This window comes from Prionailurus viverrinus, chromosome F2 (genome assembly GCF_022837055.1).
Source record: "Prionailurus viverrinus isolate Anna chromosome F2, UM_Priviv_1.0, whole genome shotgun sequence".
Lineage (NCBI taxonomy): Eukaryota > Metazoa > Chordata > Mammalia > Carnivora > Felidae > Prionailurus > Prionailurus viverrinus.
This window is the reverse complement of record NC_062578.1, coordinates 80547466-80567812: the sequence shown is the minus strand read 5'-3', so window position 1 is coordinate 80567812 and position 20347 is coordinate 80547466. Positions and strand designations below refer to the sequence as shown.

The window sequence follows — 20347 nt, the reverse complement described above, 5'->3', positions numbered from 1 at the left end:
GGTCATAAGTGGCTTGTTAATATGACTTTATGTTATGAGACACGGTAACGTCTCTGTTTCTAGACTTGATGGCCACTTTGTATGTAGTGACAAGGCAAGGTCTCAAAGGCACCTAGTGGGAAGACAGCAAACTCCAGAAGGGTCTGTTTGATGCCATATGTTTGAAAAATAATGATACACTGTATTTCTTTTTATGTACCTACATATTTATGTAAATGCATGGGTTTGAAAAAGGATAAAGTCGCTTTGGAGAGGAGGATTGGGATGCGGAGGTAGTCTGGGCAGACTTCCAGCATGATCCATATTCGAAATTGGCAGTGCTGGCGTGGTCATGCAAAACTTGTGTCGCTCGAGATGAACAAAGGAATGCATTGTTTTTTTAAAGAGAAGACTTGCCCATGGGGCACCTGGGTGGCTCAGTTGGTTAAGCATCCAACTTCTGCTCGGGCCACGATCTCACAGTTCATGAGGTCGAGCCCCGCACGTCGGGCTCTCTGCTGTCAGTCAGCCCAGAACCTGCCTCAGATCCCCTGCCTTCTCTTTCTCTCTCTTTCTCTCTCTCTCTCTCTCTCTCTCTCTCTCTCTCTCTCTCTCTCACACACACACACACAATAAATAAATTTAAAAAGAGAAAGAGAGAAAAAATTCGCCCAGAATTATGGCAGAAGGGCACTCCAAGAAAACAGGAGTGTGCCAGCCTGTCTGGATCAGCAAACAGCTTCAAACCTTGCTGTTGCCAGCTGGCAGCACGCGGCTCTGTGCCTCTGTGTCCCGTGCGTGAGAGGAGAGGGCGGTGCTGACCTCCGAGGCTGCCGTGGGGGCTGAGCGGCTTGTACGTGTGAAGGGCCTGCTGGAGGCCGAGCGCTGGCATCCTTACGCCCAGTGCGTGGACCCTCCGTGCGGTTCGAGCCTGTGAAACAGCACAGGGAGCCTTCGGGGCTGCGGCCTGTTGAGCGGACGTTCAGCGAAGGTGTCGGTCCAGGGAGGCAAAGGCCCGTAGTCCGGGAACTTTGCTTTCAGCGAGACTCGGCGGAAAGGAGGAGCTAAACACGGGGACCCGACAGGCCACACGCCCCCCGGCCAGCTCCTCCGCAGTTCAGCAGTTGCCGAGGAGCCCCGAGTCAGGTCTAGTCCCCAGGGCTCGGCGGAGGGGTGCGGCGGGGAGAGTGGGGAAGGGGTGCGGGCCTTCCCCTGAGGAGGAAGAAGTTCTGGAGACGCACGGCGGTGACGGTCGGACAGCGGTGTGAATGTACCTGGCGCCACTGAAACGTACGTGTAAAAATGATGGAAAGGGCGAATTTTATGTCGCTGTGTTTTGCCACCATTAAAGCAGAGAGAGACCAAGAAACGGGAAGGAAGGAAGGGCAGTCAGTCACCGGCCAGTCCCCGGGAGTCGGTCAGTGTTCGTGAAGGGAAGGGACCTCGTGTTTTACGGTCAGTGGCCGGGCTGTCATAAAAATCACGGGGGGGGGGGGGGGGATTCCTTGGGTTTGGCACAAGATGATGCGAGGTGACGGCACCTCCTTTCCCAAGAGAGTCAGCCTCTGAGGCCTGGGAGCAGAACGTGGGTGGTATCGGGTGCCTTCTCTCGGCCCCTGCGGTGGCCAGGGTTCCGTAGGGCCGGTCACCCGAGCAGGGTCGCTTTGTAGCACGTTAGGGTGATCCCGACGTGTGATGACCGAGCCCCAGTGGTGTGCCGAGTTCTGCCAGGGGCTGGATGCTGCTGGGAGCGTGGGATGTGACTCCTGCCACCAAAGAGCCCACTGTGTGGTACCTGAGTGGGATCATCGCGGCGACGATTGGTTTGGGTTCAGCCTCGGGCAGCAAGTGTTGGTAGAGACCACCGTCTCAAGGGCCAAGGGCACGGCTTCCCTGCTCTGGACAGTACACACCTGGTCGCCTCAGCACGGGTGTCTGAGGAGTGTGCCCTGTTCTCTTTTCTGCCGCTTCCGCCGTAGAAGAAACGTCTGCGTGCCCATGCGTCTTTTTTCTAGGCTCCTCATGCTGTTCCAGGGTCTGCTTGCCCTTCCTTCACCATAGCACCGTCCCTGTCGCTGTACCCCTCACGCGTCCACCTCGTTCCTGCTCAGAGTGTGCCAGCTGGCCTCTGTGCCCATACTCCCAAGTCCATGTGAGACATTAGTCAGGGGCACCTGGGTGGCTCAATCGGTCGAGTGTGGGACTTTGGCTCGGGTCACGATCTTGCGGTTCGTGCGTTTGAGCCCCACATCCCGCCTGCTGCTGTCACCCTGTCGGCACAGAGCCCGCTTTGAATCTTCTGTTGCCCTCTCTCTCTGCACCGCCCCCCCTTATGCATGCTCTCTCTCAAAGAAATAAATAAAACATTAAAAAAAAAAAAAAGAAATTAGCCATTAAATTCCATCAAATAAATCCCTCTGGATTTTTCTTGGGATTGAAGGAGTGGTTTTGTTTGGAGAGAATCGAATATTCCAGTCCATGATGATGGTGTGTTAGTTGATTTATTTTGTTTTGTTTTGTTTTGTTTTGTTTTTAAACACTTCTGGTATTTCCAGTTCCCAAATACAAGATTTGTGTGTGCCACTCGGAACTAGTTGTCCCCTGTACCTCATTCCGCTCACCCTGTGGGTAAATCCATCACCTCGTTGGGACGTAAGTGACCACACCACAGCCCCACATGCTCTTGTCCCATCTCAGCGCAGAGAGGGACAGCAGGGGTGGTACTTTCCTTGTGGAAGGGGGGGAAGGGGGAAGGGGGAAGGGGGAGGCTGATAGGCAGGGTGGCCACTGATTCTGGAAACATGTATGAGTACATAGCAAACGATGTCTTGATATCATGTGGCATTATACAGTACGATCATTTAAATCTGTTTTTCCAAACATGACCATCCTGTGTAGCCGAGTAACTCAGGAGGTCCTCTGCTGTCACAGAAACTCATAGGAGAAGAAAAAGCGTAACCCCATAAATGCAGTTGCCACAAACCAAAGCTTTGTGGTACATCTGTGTTTTATAGAGAGGTCGAGAGGGTGGGGCAGCAGATACACCTGTGGGGGGGGGGGTTCGTACCCCTTCCCCTCATGACACTCATGTGTGAGACTGGGCTTCCTGGTCTCTTTGACGATTGATTTTGCCCACAAGCTCCTCCCCTCCCTCCCCACTCCCCCCTGAGAGGATGGACAAACGAGTGAGTGAGTGGACGAATAAAGACTTAGTAATAAGCCAATCAGAAAAGGACAGCATGTTTTTGTTCATATGTGGAATTTGAGAAACTTAACAGCAGACCATGGAGGAAGGGAAGGACAAATAAGTTACAGAGAGGGAGGCAAACCATAAGAGACTCTTGGATGCTGAGAACAAACTGAGGGTTGATGGGGGGGCAGGGGAGAGTGGGCGATGGGCATTGAGGTGAGGAGGTTGGGATGAGCGCTGGGTGTTGTGTGTAAGCGATGAACCGTGGGAATCTACCCCAAAACCAAGAGCACACTGTATACACTGTATGTTAGCCAGCTTGACAATAAATTATTAAAAAAAAAAACAAAAGAAGCCTTCGTACTAGGGGAATGTGTGCATTTGTGTGCATTTCTGGAGAATCTGCCATGTGCTGGGCCCTGGGCACAGATAAAAGGGCGAGGACTCTTTGTGAAGCATACAGTGTTTTTCTGCAGGTTCGTCTGGATTTTCAACAAATACAGCCCTAATGTCCACCAATAATGGTGGTTTTTTCATCTTTACAATCCTCCTCCCTTTCTTACCCTACATGGTGACCGTGGCCTACAGCCCAGCACTGAGCAGAAGCGGCCAAAGCAACATCTTTGTTTTATTGTGAATCCCAGAGGGAGATCTCTCCCCAATGAAGGACATTTCCATCTGTTCCCTGGTTTGCTAATTTAAAAAAAAAAAAAAAATTGTGAATGGGTGTTGAATTTTAGTAAATGCTTTCTCCTACATCTTTGAGATAATCCTAATTTAAATTTTTTTTACATTTGATTTTTACAATATAAGTTTATCGAGATATAATTATGTACAACAAAATGCATCCATTTTTAGTTAATGAGCTTTAAAAAAACATACGTCCACATAACAAGGACCTCAGTCGAGGTGTGGGACATCCTGACGGCCCCAGAGCTCTTTCCTGCTCCTTCACAGCTAGTCCCCTGTCCCCTGCCCCCGGACAGCCTCTGAAGTGCCTTCTGCTAATGTGGATTCCTTTTTGCCTGTTAGGGAGTCTCATGTGAATGGAATCATACAGCATACACTGTTTTGTGCCTGGCCTCTGTCCTGGGCATGTTTCTAAGACTCGGCTGTCATGTCGCGGGTACCAGTAATCCGCACAGTGGGATAAGTGCCCCGTTAGAAATTTGTGCCCTCATCTGTCTGGTCACCCAGTTGACAGACATAGGGGTTGTTTCCAGTTCAGGACTGTTCTAAACCTTTGCGTGCAAGCATTGATGTGTCATTACTGGGTATTATTAGATGGCGTGGTCAATACACACATTTATAAGAACCTCCCACCTCCTCCACCCCCACCCCCACCCCCGGAACTGTACTTTCCCAGCAGCTGTGTGTGAGACTGTCACCCTTCCTCTGCCTGGTCCTGCTCAGTCATTTTAGCCCTAGCTGTTGGGTATGTGGCGGTGTCTCTTTGTGGGTTTGTTAGCATTTTCCTCCTGACTAATGAGGAGCACCCTTTCCTGTGCTTATTGGCCATTTGAGTAGCTCCTTTGCCAGTGTGTCTGTTCTTGTCTTTTACCCATTGTTTAAAGTTGGCCTCTTTGTCTTACGGAGTTAAGAGAATTTTTAAAATATATCATGCATGCATGTCCTTTGTCAGATACGTGTTTGTATTTCTCAAATATTTACTCCCATCCCCGTGTCTTGCCTTTTCCTTTTCATAATGGTATCTTTTAAGGAGTAAAAGTTTTAATTTTTTTTTAAATATTTATTTTTGAGAGAGAGAGAGAGAGAGAGAGAGAGAGAGAGGGAGAGAGTAGGGGAGGGGCAGAGAGAGAGGGAGACACAGAATCTGAAGGAGGCTCCAGGCTCTGAGCTGTCAGCACAGAGCTGGACATGGGGTTTGTGACCTGAGCCAAAATCGAACGCTCAACCGACTGATCCACCCAGGCGTCCCAAAGGTTTTTAATTTTGATGATGTTTTTCAATTTATTAATTTTTTTTTTTTTTTTGGTGTTCATACTGTTCATGTTCTAAGAAATCCTTCTCTTTTTAAGGTTCATTAAAGATTTTTCTCTTATGTTTTCTTCCAGAAGTTTTACAGCTGTAAATTCTACTTGATGTCTGTAATATGTTTTGTGTTGGTTACTTTTGTCAGATTAAATCCAACCTTTCATTCCTGGTATCTGGCCAATGTTGACACAGTGTCTTTATATATATATATATATATATATATATATATATATATATACACACACACACACACACACACACACACACACACACACACTTTTTTAATTTATTTTTTTAATTTAAATCCAAGTTAGAAAACAATGATTTCAGGAATAGAGTTTAGTGATTCATCACTTACATATGACCTCCAGTGCTCATCCCAACAAGTGCCCTCCTTAATGCCCATCACTCATTTAGCCCATCCCCCCACCCAACACCCTGCCAGCAACCCTCAGTTTGTTCTCTGTATTTAAGAGTCTTTTATGGTTTGTCTTCCTCTGTTTTTATCTTCATTTTGCTTCCTTTCCCCTATGTTCATCTGTTTTGTTTTGTAAATTCCACATATGACCGAAATCATATTGTATTTGTCTTTCTCTGACTTATTTCGCTTAGCATAATGCATTCTAGTTCCACCCATGTTGTTGCAGATGGAAAGAATTCATCCTTTTTTAATCGAGGAATAGTATTCCATTGTGTATATGCACCATATCTTCTTTATCAGCTCATCAGCTGGTGGACATTGGGGCTCTTCCCATAATTTGGCTGTTGCCCATAGTGTGGCTACAAACATGGGGGTGCATGTGCCCCTTCGAAACAGCACCCCTGCATCCCCTGGATAAATACCTAGTAGTGCCATTGCTGGGTCGTAGGGTGGTTCTGTTTTTAATTTTGTGAGGAACCTCCATACTGTTTTCCAGAGTGGCTGCACCAGTTTGCATTCCCACCAGCAGTGCAAAAGGGTTCCACTGTCTCCACATCCTCGCCACCACCTGTTGTTTCCTGAGTTGTTAACGTTACCATTCTGACAGGTGTGAGGTGGTATCTCATTGTGGGTTTGATTTGTATTTCCCTGATGATGAGTGATGGTTGAGCATTTTTTTCACGTGTCTGTTAGCCATCTGGAGGTCTTCTTCGGAGATGTGTCTGTTCGTGTCTTTTGCCCATTTCTTCACTGGATTATTTGTTTTTTGGGTGTTGAGTTTGATAAGTTCTTTAAATAGATTTTAAATACTAATCCTTTATCTGATATGCCATTTGCAAATAATCTTCTCCCATTCCGTGGGTTGCCTTTTAGTTTTGCTGATTGCTTCCTTGGCTGTGCAGAAGCTTTTTATCTTGATGAGGTCCCAATAGTTCGTTTTTGCTTTTGTTTCCCTTGCCTCTGGAGACATGACGAGTAAGAAGTTGCTGCAGCTGAGGGGCGCCTGGGCGGCTCAGTCGGTTAAGCGTCCCACTTCGGCTCAGGTCATGATCTCGCACCTCATAGGTTCGAGTGCCGCATTGGGGTCTGTGCTGTCAGCTCATAGCTTGGAGCCTGCTTTGGATTCTGTCCCTCTCTCTCTCTGCCCCTCCCCCACTTGCTCGTTTTCTCTCTCTCTCTCTCTCTCTCTCTCTCAAAAATAAAAATAAACCTTAAAAAAAAAACAAAGTTGCTGCACCAAGGCCAAAGAGGTGGTTGCCTGTTTTCTACGATTTTGATGGCTTCTGTCTTATGTTTAGTCTTTCATCGCTTTTGAGGTTATTTTTGTGTCTGGTGTAAGAAAGTGGTCCAGGCTCATTCTTCTGCATGTCGCTGTCCAGTTTTGCCAGCACCATTTGCTGAAGAGACTGTCTTTTTTCCGTGGAATATTCTTAACCTGCTTTGTTGAAGATTAGTTGGCCATACGTTTGTGGGTTCCTTTCTGGGTTCTCTATTCTGTTCCATTGATCTGTGTATCTGTTTTTGTGCCAGTACCGGACTATCTGGACGATTACAGCTTTGTAATACAGCTTGAAGTCCGGAATCATGATGCCCCCAGCTTTGGTTTTCCACGCTGTCTTATTTTTAATGTGTTGCTGGACTCAGTTTGTTAATACAGTTGGCCCTTGCACAACACAGTTTGAACTGCACGTGTCCACTTATATGTGAATTTTTTTCAATAAAGACAGTTCTGAAAGTAAATGTTTTCTTTTCCTCATGATTTTCTTAATAACATTTTCTTTTCCTTAGCGTACTTTATTGTAAGAATATAGCATGTAATACGTATAACATACAAATTTGTGTTTATCAACTCTGATACCGGTAAGCGTTGGTCAGTAGTAGTCTATTAGGAGTTACATTTTGCGGGGCGCCTCAGTGGCTCAGTCGGTTAAGCATCTGACTTCGGCCCAGGTCATGGTCTCACGGTTCGTGAGTTTGAGCCCCGCGTCGGGTTCTGTGCTGACAGGTCAGAGCCCGGACCCTGCTGAGTTACATTTTGGGAGTGTCTAAAGTTTTGTGTGTGTGTGTGTGTGTATGGGGTTTTGACTGGAGGTGTGTTCACCCCCAACCCTTATAAGTGAGACGGGCTGTTGATCACCTTGTTGGGTTTTGAGGTAAAAGTTTTGCCAGCCTCATAGAATGAGTTGGGAGCCTGTGTCCTCTTAATTCTGGTCACGATAATTTTGAATTCAGTTGGGTGATTTGTTCTTTGAATGTGGGTGGAACTGTCCAGGGGAGCCATCTAGACCTTGAGTGGGCAGTGACATCTTGACCAAGAAGATGAGGATTTTGAAGCTTGGAGAGCAGTGGTCTGGAGACAGCCTGTCTCCAGGGGCCCAGAGCAGAGTGTGGAGACCCAGGAGAGACTGTGCCCTGGCTGCTGGTCAGGAACGGCAGACTTGGAGGTCAGAGGCGCCCTGGTTGTTGCCGGGGCCTTGCACCTGCCCAGGCTGTGATCTCCCTCTCTGTCAGAGGCCTGGTGATTCTCTGTGGAGCCATCAAACAAGATGTTGCCCGGAGGCTCTGTTTGCGCCGAAGATCCCCCCCGGGCAGTGGGTATTTGGGCAGGATTGGCTGGATCCCTAGAGCCTTCTCTGCCATGATCAGCACAGTTGAAGGTCAACTGGGCAAAGCCAGTTTGAATAAGGCAAGTCTTCTTAGGCCAGCTGTCCTCATTTTCTGGAAAAGGAATGGAGTGAATTTCTGATTCTTGCTTCCTGAAGGATGACCAAGGCTTTGCCCCAGAGAAGCACCCTTAGAACCAAGCAGAGCTCAGCTCTCCCTTGCGGGGGGCAGTCTCTAAAATGTCCTCTCCCTCCCCTCTTGCCACAGTGCATCTCTCCCTTTCTGCCACATCCCATGAGCTGCTATTTCCTGACAATGACTGAGATTTGGAGCATGCTTCCCTTACGAGGACCTTCGGGGGCCAGGCAGGCATCAGAGCCTTTCCTATCTGTACTGCTGACCGATGGCTCAGTCGGCCGAGCGGCCGACTTCAGCTCAGGTCACGATCTCATGGCTAGTGAGTTCGAGCCCCGCGTCGGGCTCTGTGCTGACAGCCCGGAGGCCGCTTCGGAATCTGTGTCTCCCTCGCTCTCTGCCCTTCGCCTGCTCACGCTCTGTCTCTTTGTCTCAAAAATAAATAAACGTTTAAAAAAACAATGCTAGTCGAGAGGTGCTGAGTGGGGCTCTCTTGAACAAACACGCGGAGAGGGTGGGCGGGCACTGCTTTGCCTGAGTCTTGAGCCGGCGGGATGGCTCGGCTGTCTCTGGCCGTCCAGAGTGTTTCTGCACACCTCTCGGCCAGTAGCTCAGTGAGGAGGGAGGGCCCCGGGACCACTCGGCGCTTACGGAGCACTGCCACGGGACGGTCTCTCTGTGTCCGCTGGAATTCTGGTGCCGTCATGCCGGGGAACACGCGGCAGCAGCAGCATCTGAGGGGCTTAAAACAACACACATCCTGTTTTGATGCTCGTGGCCCTTCAGGTCATTTGTCCCTGCTGGGTTAGGTTAGACTTTGGCTTTGAGTCAAACGTAGGGTCTTTGTTGTGGACCCCGGACTGAAGGGGCATCAGCAGGGGTGCATACTTACAGCAGATCACGGGAGCGCGAGAGGCCGAGACAGTCACACAGACCCTCTGGAAGCCTGTGCTTGGAGCAGACCCTTTGCCTTTCCGGTGACCAAAGCAAGGTCACGGCCGGGCCGGGGTCATGCCGTGCTCTGGGGGGAGGCCTGCGGAGTCCTGCAGTGACACGCGTGGTGTCCGATCCTACAGCTTCGGGAACAGGAATCCCATCCATGCTGGTCCTGTCTTCAGCGCCTCCAGGAGGTTCTGGATGTGTCTGTTGTCTGCTCTGTGTTGCGTGCACAGTGCCTGGCATGGAGAGAGTCCTCCCGTGTTTGAGTGGCCAAACGAATGAGCAGAAACCCAGCGAAGGTTCTGGTTTGATTGTTTATAGAAGAAAGCTGAAAGTCGTATTACTGGAAGGAGCCATAGGTTGTACAAAATCGCTTATAAACCAGTGTTAGAAGAATGTCGTCTTTCTATTCATTTCTCAGATTTTATTGACCTTTTGCTTGAATTGTCTTGTTTCAGGGAAATAGTGGAACATATGGTCCAGCACTTTAAAACACAGATCTTTGGGGATCGGAAACCAGTGTTTGATGGAAGAAAGAATCTCTACACAGCGATGCCCCTCCCAATCGGGAGGGATAAGGTGAGCGCACAGGGGTGCGTTGGGGTCAAGCAGGGTGCAGTGAAGGCAAAGGCAAACCTGTCGTCACGTGCTAAGTCACCCGGGAGAGAAAGCTGCGGTCGGCTCTCCGCTTCGTCCTGCGGCCACAAAGGCCGCTTTCCGTGTGTTGTGCCTTCAGTGTTAGAGGGCTCAGTTGGCTCGGGTCAGAGACAGGAGCTCAGAGCTTCTTGGAACGAGCCTTTTAAATGTGAAACACACATGCCACAGACCGTCAGACAGGAGCCCGGGTAGTAAAAGCCCTTTGGAAGAGTATGTTTGCAGAGGTGAAGGCGCGTGTGACGGTGGCCGTGAGGCACAGCTGATTTCTGGCTGAAATAATAATCGCCGACTAATTAACCAACCCTGGTTGTTTCAAACTGTCGCCTTTGATGATTGCTTTTGTCCTTATCATGGCTTTACTTCAAGAGGGCTACAGTTTCTGCCTAGACGTTGTCACTTCTTGGCATTTCTTCCAACAGATGGGCTGATCCGGGATGGTAACGGGTCCTGTTTATTAGAAGAAGAGCAAAGACTCAGCTCAGGAATAATCTTCACATGAACCTTAAAGACAAAAAAAAGCACGACAAAGAAACTAGTAACTTAACAGCTGGTCCAGTGCGTGCAGTAAACTCGATTCCCGTCGAGAATGACCTGACCAGTTAGTTTCGTGAGCCCCGGGGCCCCGGGAGGAAGGCAGCTCGGTGCCTACGGAGTCTCACGCTGCTGGCCACTGAGCTGCACGTTCTCCAAAGGCATCAAGTGTTCTAGCTTTTGTGTTTTTTGATCGTCTCAACATGACTAAGCTCCTTGCGCTGGTCTCGGTTGCCAGGAGACCGGGTGGTCTCAGCTCCCAGCAGCGTGGCTCCGAGTTGCGGTGCTCTGATAACGGTAGAGGACGTTGTGGCCAAGGGAAGGCTGGGTGCTGATAAGAGCTCCGTACCCACTGGTCTCCAGGGGGCCCCGAGATAACGGCGGTGCCCGGCGGGACATTGCAGGGCTGGGCGCAGGGCGATTGACACGGGCGTTCTGAACTTGAGGGAGTCCCGGGGCCGCATGCCTGTGCCCCGAGTGGGATCGCGCCTTACAGATAAGCGTGCTGGCGCATACGCTATGTATCGATTGTGAAGTGTTATGTTGAATGTGCGTGTTTGGTTTTGTGTAAAGTTGTACAGGAGAAAAGCATAAGGAGTTTATTCGCAGTTTATCTGTGCATATTTCTAAGTAGACACTAGGCGGGGCATAGGAATAGTTTTCCTTGGGAAGGGGTGAGGGGAGTTGATCCAGTGTTCCCATGCGCAGCTTGTCTGTTGTGGAAGTTAACAGGCTCTCTGGGGTGAAAACAGATCTGAGCCGAGTCCTGGCCGTGCCCTCTGCTGCGGTGTGGGACCTTGGGTAAGCCCGCCCACCTGGCCAGGCCCCAGGTGCTTCCATAAAGGAGGGGGGCGTAGAAGCCACCTCCCGGGGTCCCGGTGACTGCCGAAGGGATCCACCCTGAAGAGTGCGTCCCCTGGTGGCCTGCTGCCTGTGCCCCGGACGCAGTTTCGGGGGGCAGGAGGGCGTCTGCATTTCTAAGGAGCACTTCTGGGTCCCAGATCCTACTTTGAGCTGTCCTGTTTGAACGTACGGAATTGCGGCGCCTGGGACGTGGCACACGCCTGGCAGACGTGGACGGCTGTGGTTGGTGGTCTCAGAGGTCTGCGTGGCCCCCACCCCGTGCACGCTGTCGTCCCCCCACCAACCCCCGTACCTGGCGGACGCTCAGTGTCTGTGGACGAACGTAGAGAGCCCCACCCCCACCCCCCTGCCACTCCTTCCAGCCGTTAGGTTTCTATCAAGTGGTTGCGATATGCAGACTTCCCTCTCTTCTGTTGGGGAGCCGACACGATGTGGCTGCTTTTCTGCTCCTCTGTCCTTTCACCTCGTGTAGCAAAGCGCCTCTTGTTTTCTCTGACATTTGCTTTTTTCTGCGAAATGCCTTCCTTGTGTCGTGGGCACCTGTGTAGCAAGAGAGAGGATCCCGTGTCTGCCAGCGGCTGGACGGGGCCTGCAGGCGGCTCTCGTCCCCCTCCGCACACACAACGTGGCCCGTGGCCCTTCCTCGGGAAGGCTGCTCTCGTCATGTACCCTTCCTCCGTCCTGCCGAAAGAGCCCGCCCTCCTCACCCCCGGCCCTGTGTGGAAGGGGAGGCGCCCTGACCGGGGCCCAGAGGCCCTGTGCCCTGGGCCAGGCCCTCACGTTTCACAGCAGGTGGCAGAGCTCAGAGGACTTGCATTTAACTCCTGGGCTCTCTCCGCGAGATCAGAACGTGCGTCATGTTGGGTTCCTGGCGCTGGGCCCGGCCTTGGGTCCTCTCTTTGGGTCTTCGGCTTCTTGTAGCGACAGGGTCTGTCTGTTCAGGGACGGCACCGGCGCCTCTTTCCTGGAAGCAAGTGTCCTGTCGGGCCAGGGGTACAACTTGAAAGGGATGCAGACCCTGCACAGAACGCCTGGCGCTCCTGCCTCATCACCCCTGTGCCTGGGCAAGCCCGGGCCGTGAGCTGCTGACCTGGCCTGACAGGAAAAGGCGTTGGGGGTTCCCGGCGGGGCAGCGAAGCTTCCGGTCAGCAGGCTTGCGGGAGGCCGGGGGGTGGGAGCCATCCTTCAGGGCCCTTCCTAGGGCAGCACAGGGGGGAGGGATCCCCTCGGCCTCGTCTGCTCTTTGGGGCGACTCTGCTGCCTCTCGGCACCGAGGGGCCCTCCAGTAGAGACACAGCACGTGTCACAGGGCCTTGAAGCCAGCTGGCCTGGCTCAGACCTGATACCTGACAGAGCAGCCACTTAACACCTGCTGGTCCCACCCGAGGACAGTGACTGAATTCCCAACCGCCCTCGTGGATGTGCTAGGAAGGACTGTGGTTTTTGTCCAAAGTAATCTGGAGGGACGACAGTTTGCCTTTTGAGAAGATGGGTTGCTGTACATTCGCAGGAGGCCCCTGGACGCATCTAACACGAGATGGGACCCGCCTGTCCCCTTCTGGGAGGAGCGAGGCCTGGAGCTTGGGCGCTGGCTGCACCTGGCTCAGTGCACAACCCGCCCCACGTGGTCTCGACTGCACAACAGCCCAGTCTTAGAAAAGAAAACCTGGTCGAAACACACCTGCTTCCTTTGTCCACAGTCTCTCTGTGTCCCTCACGGGTCCGCTGTCCCTTCCTCTGTTTCCTGGCCGTGCAGACACCAAAACGGAGCCCCCCTATTGCAGCTCTGAGGAGGGAGTTGAGCGTGTGCCTTTGCCCTGTCTGGAGACCCTGAGTTTCACAGCTGGCTCCCCACCCCCAGGCCTGGGCTGTGTCCCTCTGCTGCTGTTTCAGGTGTCGGTGCTCAGAAGACGGTGGCCGCGTTCCAACAGTTGTAGCTGTGTCACAGGCAGCTTTTTACAGGCGCTGTCGCAAGTGCCCTGGGAGGCAGGTGGGCTCGTGGCCCGTGTGCGCAGCCGGGGAGCCCGACAGGGCCCTGCGTCCCACACAACTCGCATCGGTGGCCACGGGCTGCTGCGTCGTCGGGACTGAGGGCGGTGGGTCCCGGCGTGTGGCCCAGACCGACAGGAGGGTGTCCTCAGGTCGTGTCACAGCCACAGCCTCGCGCTGCCCTGCCCACGATGGAGCATTTCCGCCGAGGTCTCCGCTGGCCCTGAGCCTCTCGAGGCGCCGCGCTGGGTGGAGGCTGCTGTCAGGCCTGGAGCACGTGCGGCTCCCTGCGTGTGGGCCAAGGGGAGGCTGCAGTCCACTTACAGATTTCCAGAAGCATCTTGTGCTGAGGAAAATACAGCGCCCTGAGAACCCCCCCCCCCCAACTCCCCAGTGCTCGGAGGCATTTTCCCCAGCTGTAGTGAGGTGTAATTGACAGATAACATTGCACATTTGTAAAGCGCATGTGACGATTTGACGTTCATCTACGTTGTGAGATGATCCCCATCGTTAACGAACACGTCCGTCACCTCATGTAATTAGCACTCTTTCGGTTGTTTGCACTTTGTCTTGATCGACCTGGCAAGATTACGGCATCGTGATGCTTTTCCTGCAAAGAAAAGTTTGGTACGTTTATCTGAGTGCCTCGTTACTTCATAAAAACAGCGTTTGTGCCGGAGGCCAGACCATGGCCTCCCGCCTCGGCCCCAGGCGGCCCTGCACACCTGTTCACGCGGGACACAGCACCCCTTCCGCCCGGGGCTCCAGAGACCGTGGCTGTGGCTGGGGGGGGGGGGGGGGGGGGGCATGTTCAAACTTTTATTTTCTAACCAGAGTGTAGGTGACATACTGCACTGCATCCCGTGCGCGTTCCCAGCATTCAACGTGGCGACACCAGTCCTGTACGTTATGAAATTTTCCCCGTGACGAGTGTGGTCATCGTCTGTCACCACATAAAGTTAGGACAGCGTTCTGGACTCTCTTCCCTCTGCTGTCCTTGTCATCCCCATGAGTCGTAACTGGAAGTTTGTGCCCCTTCATGTAATTCACTGTCCCCGCCTCCCCTCTGGTGACCCCTAGTCCTCAGTATCGAGGAGTCTCTTTCTGGCTTTCCATTTGTTCTTTAGTCTTTTTTTTTTTTTTTAACGTTTATTTATTTTTGAGACAGAGAGAGACAGAGCGTGAACGGGGGAGGGTCAGAGAGAGAGGGAGACACAGAATCCGAAGCAGGCTCCAGGCTCTGAGCAGTCAGCAGAGAGCCCGACGCGGGGCTCGAACTCCGGGACCGCGAGATCGTGACCTGAGCCAAAGTTGGATGCTTAACCGACTGAGCCACCCAGACGCCCCTGTTTCTTTAGTCTTTTAAGCTCCAGATATAAATGAAGTCATACGGTATTTGTCTTTCTCTGTTTCACTTGGTGCAACATCCTCTGGATCCATCCGCGTGGTTGCCAATGGCAAGATCCCACGCTTTCGTGCGGCTGACGTTCCGGTGTGTCCGGTCTTCAGTCCGTGGACGCCCGGGCTGCTTCCGTGGCAGTGGTCACGCGGGTGCATGTGTTTCTTCAAATTAGTATTTTCATCTTCTTCAGCTAAATACCCAATAGTGGAATTACTGGATCACGTGATGCGTCTGTTTTTAACTCTTTTTTTTTGTTTAATGTTTGTTTATTTTGAGAGAGAGTGCGCACACACGTGAGAAAGGGCAGAGGCCGGGCTGGGGGCCTCCCACTCCCCACGTGCCGACTGGAGGCCGTCACACTCAGGGCAAGACGACACACATGTGCAGCCACCGCCCGTGCGCCCAGCCTACCTCCCCCCATCCCGGCTCCCAGGCCTCCAAGTCCCAGAGGCAAGGGGCAGAGGGGGAGAGAGAGAGAGAAAGAGAGGGAGGGAGAACCCAAGCAGGCTCCGCACTGTCAGCACAAGAGCCCAACAAGGGGCTCGAGCCCAGGAACTGTGAGATCATGACCTGAGCCGAAGTCGGCCGCTTAACCGACTGAGCCACCCAGGCGCCCCAGATCTGTTGCTAACTTTTTGAGAACCCTCCACGCTGTTCTCCAGAGCGACTGCGCCAGTCTGCGTCCCCACCAACAGTGCACGAGAGTCCCTCTTCTTCACGTGCCCGCCAACTGTGCTTAATTGTTCGTGGTTTTGATTCTAGCCGTCCTGACAGGCGAGAGGTGACACCTCACTGCGGTGTCGGCCCTGGTTTTAGCAGCCGTGTGTGTGTGTGTCCGTCACATACGGTGTTTCCTTCTGGAAGGGGCCCTACCGTCGTGCCCTTCTGTGGCTGGGCTGCGGCCACTTGCTGGTCAGGTCCACGTGCCTGGAAGTGTCCTCTCGGTCACGGTTGTCTCCTCGGCTGGGCCTCCGGCCACATCCGGTCGGTGGCTGTCAGGCGTGACGGCACGCCGTGCTGCTGGTGACTTCTCTGGTTCTCTGGTGACGTCTGGACGCGGTGCGGTGAGTGCGCGAGGGGGGATGTTACCCAGGGGTTGAGAGTGCCTGCTGGGAGCCGACAGCAGGCCTGTCGAATGAGTGACGAGTAAGGGGTGAGTGATGAGTGAGGGGCGAGTGACGGGGGGTGAGTGACGAGCGAGGGGCGAGTGACGGGCGAGGGCCGAGTGACGGGCGAGGGCCGAGTGATGGGCGACGGGCGAGGGGGCGAGTGACGGGCGACGGGTGAGTGACGAGTGAGCCGGTGCAGCCCGAATGCTCCACATGGCACGTGACCGCTGGCCGGAGGCCATGCCAGGCAGGTGGGGCAGAGGCAGCGGGATGGAACCCCTTCCCTCTGGGACTTGGAGGCCTGGGAGCCGGGATGGGGGGAGGTAGGCTGGGCGCACGGGTGGTGGCTGCACATGTGTGTCGTCTTGCCCTGAGTGTGACGGCCTCCAGTCGGCATGTGGGGAGTGGAAGGCCCCTGCCTGGCCCCCAGCCCGGCCTCCAGCCCGGCCTCTGCCCTTTCATGGATGTGCGGCCTTGGGCTGGACCTTCCGTCGGATCTGTGTTTTCTTTTTTTTTTAAGTTTTTTTTTTTTAACGTTTATTTATTTTTGAGACAGAGACAGAGTATGAATGGGGGAGGGTCAGAGAGAGGGAGACACAGAATCCGAAACAGGCTCCAGGCTCCGAGCCATCAGCCCAGAGCCTGACGCGGGGCTCGAACCCACGGACCGCGAGATCATGACCTGAGCCGAAGTCGGCCGCTTAACCGACTGAGCCACCCAGGCGCCCCAGATCTGTGTTTTCATGTGTAAAAATTACTGGGGGCACCTGGGGGGCCCAGTGTGAAGCGTCTGACTCTTGATTTTCGCTCCGGTCAGGATCTCACAGTTTGAGCGTCCGGGCCCCATGTCGGGCTCGACGCTGACAGCTCAGAGCCTGCTTGGGACCCTCTAGCCCCCGTCTCCGCTTGCTCTCGTGCTGTCTCTCAAAACAGAGAAGATGAACGTTAAGAAAGAAAATAGTGAGCAAAGTCTCAGTTACTGGGATCTTTGGTTATTTAAGGATAAAATGTACGTAATCTGTGATCTGTCAAAGTAGACATTCCGTGACGATTGGGAAGTATGGTTGACAAATACCGAAACGGCTTCAGGCACCGAGTGTTGCGCGTGCCCTGTGTTCAGGATGACGTCATCAATTACCAAATAATTAACTGCAGGATTTTGCGTGGTGAAGCGAAGTGATGGGGGTGAAGGAGATCCAAGCATCACGTGGAGCGGGGTGAGGGGGCGAGGGGCGCTTCAGAGATGGGAGAGAGAGAGAGAGACGACTCGGTGTCTGCTTCAGGGACTGAGCCTCTGACCACTGTCCAGGACGCCAGCCACTGGCCGTGCGGGGCTCTGTAAATGTGGGTTGGCTAAAAGTTAACAAAGCTGAAAATTCAGTCCCTCGGCCACACCCTCCACATGTCAAGTGCTCAGTGGCCACACGCGGCCCGTGGCTGTCATCCTGGGCAGCACAAGAAGAGACCGTTTCCATTATCACAGAAAATTCTATTGGACGGAGCCGTTGTGGACCATTGAGCAACTGTTGTGGCAAATATTCTGAGGGTTTGCTGAGAATTTTAATTTCTTGCCAGGAGATCCTCCTGGGTGTTGCAGTTGAGGCTTTTCTTCTCTGCTTATTTTGTGCCCGGAGATGCTGGTACCATTGGGGCACAGACAGTCCCGTAGGACAGCTTCTGGAAGTGGTGGGGGAAGAGCCCCGTGCGTGTCCCCACCACCGCATCCTTGATTCAGACACTCCTCTTCCCACATTCCATCGTGAACCTGTTCCATCAGAGAGGAAAGCTGAAGGCATTGTAGGGGTGCACACACAGTCTAGAATCCACAGTTAGCATTTGTTCTACCACGTGTCTGTTCAGAGGACCCAGAAAATGGGAACCCCCAGACCCACTGCAGCTTTTCAGTTGCATTGGGACATAGCTCTCCAGGACCCCCAGCTGGCTCCCAGGCCCCCTTCCTATGTCCCAGAAGCAGCCTCAGCCTGTGTCGCACTCTCTGCCCCCACCCACACCCCCGTCTGGACCCCGAGGCCAAGAAGCTGCTGTATAGCATCAGCCCCCAGTTCTAGTGATGCGTCCTTAGGATAGAGTCTCCGGGTGCTTGCCTCTCCTGAGCGCCCCCGTGTGCAGGACCAGGCAGAAATCCCAGGGGTTACGCTGGGGGGGTGTGCACGTGCCCATGTGTGAGCAGTTATCTGAGGGACTGGCTCGATTTCCCTAGCCAGGGGTGTTCTGAGAGCTGACCTACCACCTTTGACCTCCCCGTAGCCTCTTAAGAGGCCAAGTGTGAGGGGCAGGTGGGTGGCTCAGGCAGTTGAGCATCTGACTTTCAACCTCAGCTCCCATCTTGATCTCAGGGTCGTGAGTTCGAGTCCTGTGTTGACCTCCACGCCCAGGGTGGAGTCTACTTAAAACAGGAAGAGGCAAGTGTGAATGACCATGTGCTCTGGATCTCCTCACAGGTGGAGCTGGAGGTCACGCTGCCGGGAGAAGGGAAAGACCGCATCTTCAAGGTGTCCATCAAGTGGGTGTCCTGTGTGAGCTTACAGGCGTTACACGATGCACTTTCGGGGCGGCTGCCCAGCGTCCCCTTTGAGACGATCCAGGCCCTGGACGTGGTCATGCGGCATTTGCCATCCATGAGGTGAGGACCAGGGAACCAGGAGGACCAGGGCTACCTGGCGAGTATGAAACCTCTGTCCAAGGAGGAGTGGAGTTTTGGAATCGGGGTGGTGACGGTCCTGGGTTTTACGATGAAAGTTATGACGATACTAACATGGAAAATCTTTAATGTAAAAATCAACCACCAGGGGTGCCGGGCTGGCTCAGTCAATAGAACATGTGACCCTTGGTCTCGGGGCTGTGAGTTCGGGGCCCGCGTTGGGCAGAGAGAAGGCCTGCCTGTCTTTGTGCCCACCGGCCGTCACGTTCTCGCTCGGCTAGCCTTGTGAGCTGTGTTGTGTTGCTCTGTGGCCTTCCCTCGTGGGACTAGTGGTAGCAGGAGGGTATCCCCAGCCCCGTACGTGGCTGAGCACCCACCACCCGGCCGGCTCTGAGACGGCAGGAGACACGGTGCGTGTTCAGATCGCCACGCTTGAACTTGACGGGACAGAGGGTGGGTGGACCCTTGACAGGCTCACAACTTACCGGGTGGCGGGGCTGCACTAATTCCTGTGTGAGGCCAGTTTGCTGCCCCTGGAGCCCGGGTTTCTGACCCGGGAAGCCTGCTGCTTCCAGGTGTGTGGCACACGGTAGGGCCTTGGGGACTGTTTGAATGAACCAGGGACAGAAGGAGAAACGAGCCCCCTTGCTGACCTCTCCCGAGTATTGGCCGAAGCTCTGAGGTTTGAGGGGAGGGTGGGGCCTCTTCTGTCCCTTTGTAGGTGTGAGAGCAGGTACACTGAAGTGCCTGTGAGATTTCAAAAGGGACCCTGGTGTTCTCAGTCTCCAGATTGGGTGGGGTGACCCGATACGTGGCAGGCTGTACCTCCTGGCAGGGACCCCCGGCCCCCAGGGTGTAGTCTGTGAGTGCTTGGAACTGTTGTTGGCAGGAAGGCAGGTGGGTGCAGTTGAAAAAAAAAAAAATCTGGACAGGCAGTTGCCAAAACGTTGAATACCTTTTTTTTTTTTTTCCCAACGTTTATTTATTTTTGGGACAGAGAGAGACAGAGCATGAACGGGGGAGGGGCAGAGAGAGAGGGAGACACAGAATCGGAAACAGGCTCCAGGCTCTGAGCCATCAGCCCAGAGCCTGACGCGGTGCTCGAACTCACGGACCGCGAGATCGTGACCTGGCTGAAGTCGGACGCTTAACCGACTGAGCCACCCAGGCACCCCGATAGGAGCCTTTTCTAAGATACACGTATTGAGACTATTTTCTCCCAGGCTGCGACTTGCTTTTTCATTGAACTGACTTTTGATAGGCAGAAAATTAAAAAATTTCTTTGTTTATTTATTTTTGGGAGAGACAGAGTGCGAACAGGGGGCGGGCAGAGAGAGGGAGACACAGAATCCGAAGCAGGCTCCAGGCTCTGAGCTGTCAGCACAGAGCCCGACGCGGGGCTCGAACTCACGGAGCGCGAGATCGTGACCTGGCTGAAGTCGGACGCTTAGCCGACTGCGCCACCCAGGCGCCCCTGAATACCTTTTTTTAATGGTTGGCAGGAATTACTGTGAATTCTGAAGTTTTGCTTTCTGTGTTCTTTTGAATTAATTATGATGATACTTTTATAATCAGGAGGAAAGCCTACTTTTGTTGTGGAAAAATAACAGAAAAAGTGGCAGGACGAGCCTGTGCGAGGGGGAGGGCAGGGTCCGCCCGCACAGTCCCGTGGACGGGGCCCCCTGTAGAGGGGAATGCGGCCTCCACACAGCGTGTCTTCCCTTTGGATGCTTAGCGACGACACGGCCCCGGGTGACCGGACGCGTGGGTGCTGCTGTGCTGCGGACATGTCCGCTTCGCTCAGGGGGCCCCTGCCCTCCGCGCTGTCAGCAGCCGGCCCCCGGAAGGCGTGTGAGTCTCCTCGGGCCTG

General features: G+C 53.4%; 1 protein-coding gene across 4 annotated transcripts in view; it reads left to right on the top strand.

Annotated features, from left to right (window-relative positions):
• Window positions 1–20347, top strand: part of AGO2 (argonaute RISC catalytic component 2) — a 116581-nt gene that overhangs the window by 60049 nt on the left and 36185 nt on the right. For 3 of the 4 annotated variants that reach the window (XM_047842384.1, XM_047842385.1, XM_047842386.1), the window contains exons 3-4: window positions 9722–9842; window positions 18278–18459. In XM_047842384.1, the coding sequence (XP_047698340.1) occupies window positions 9722–9842; window positions 18278–18459 (303 nt within the window). The remainder of the gene's footprint in view (window positions 1–9721; window positions 9843–18277; window positions 18460–20347) is intronic. The other variant, XM_047842387.1, reaches the window with a different exon arrangement.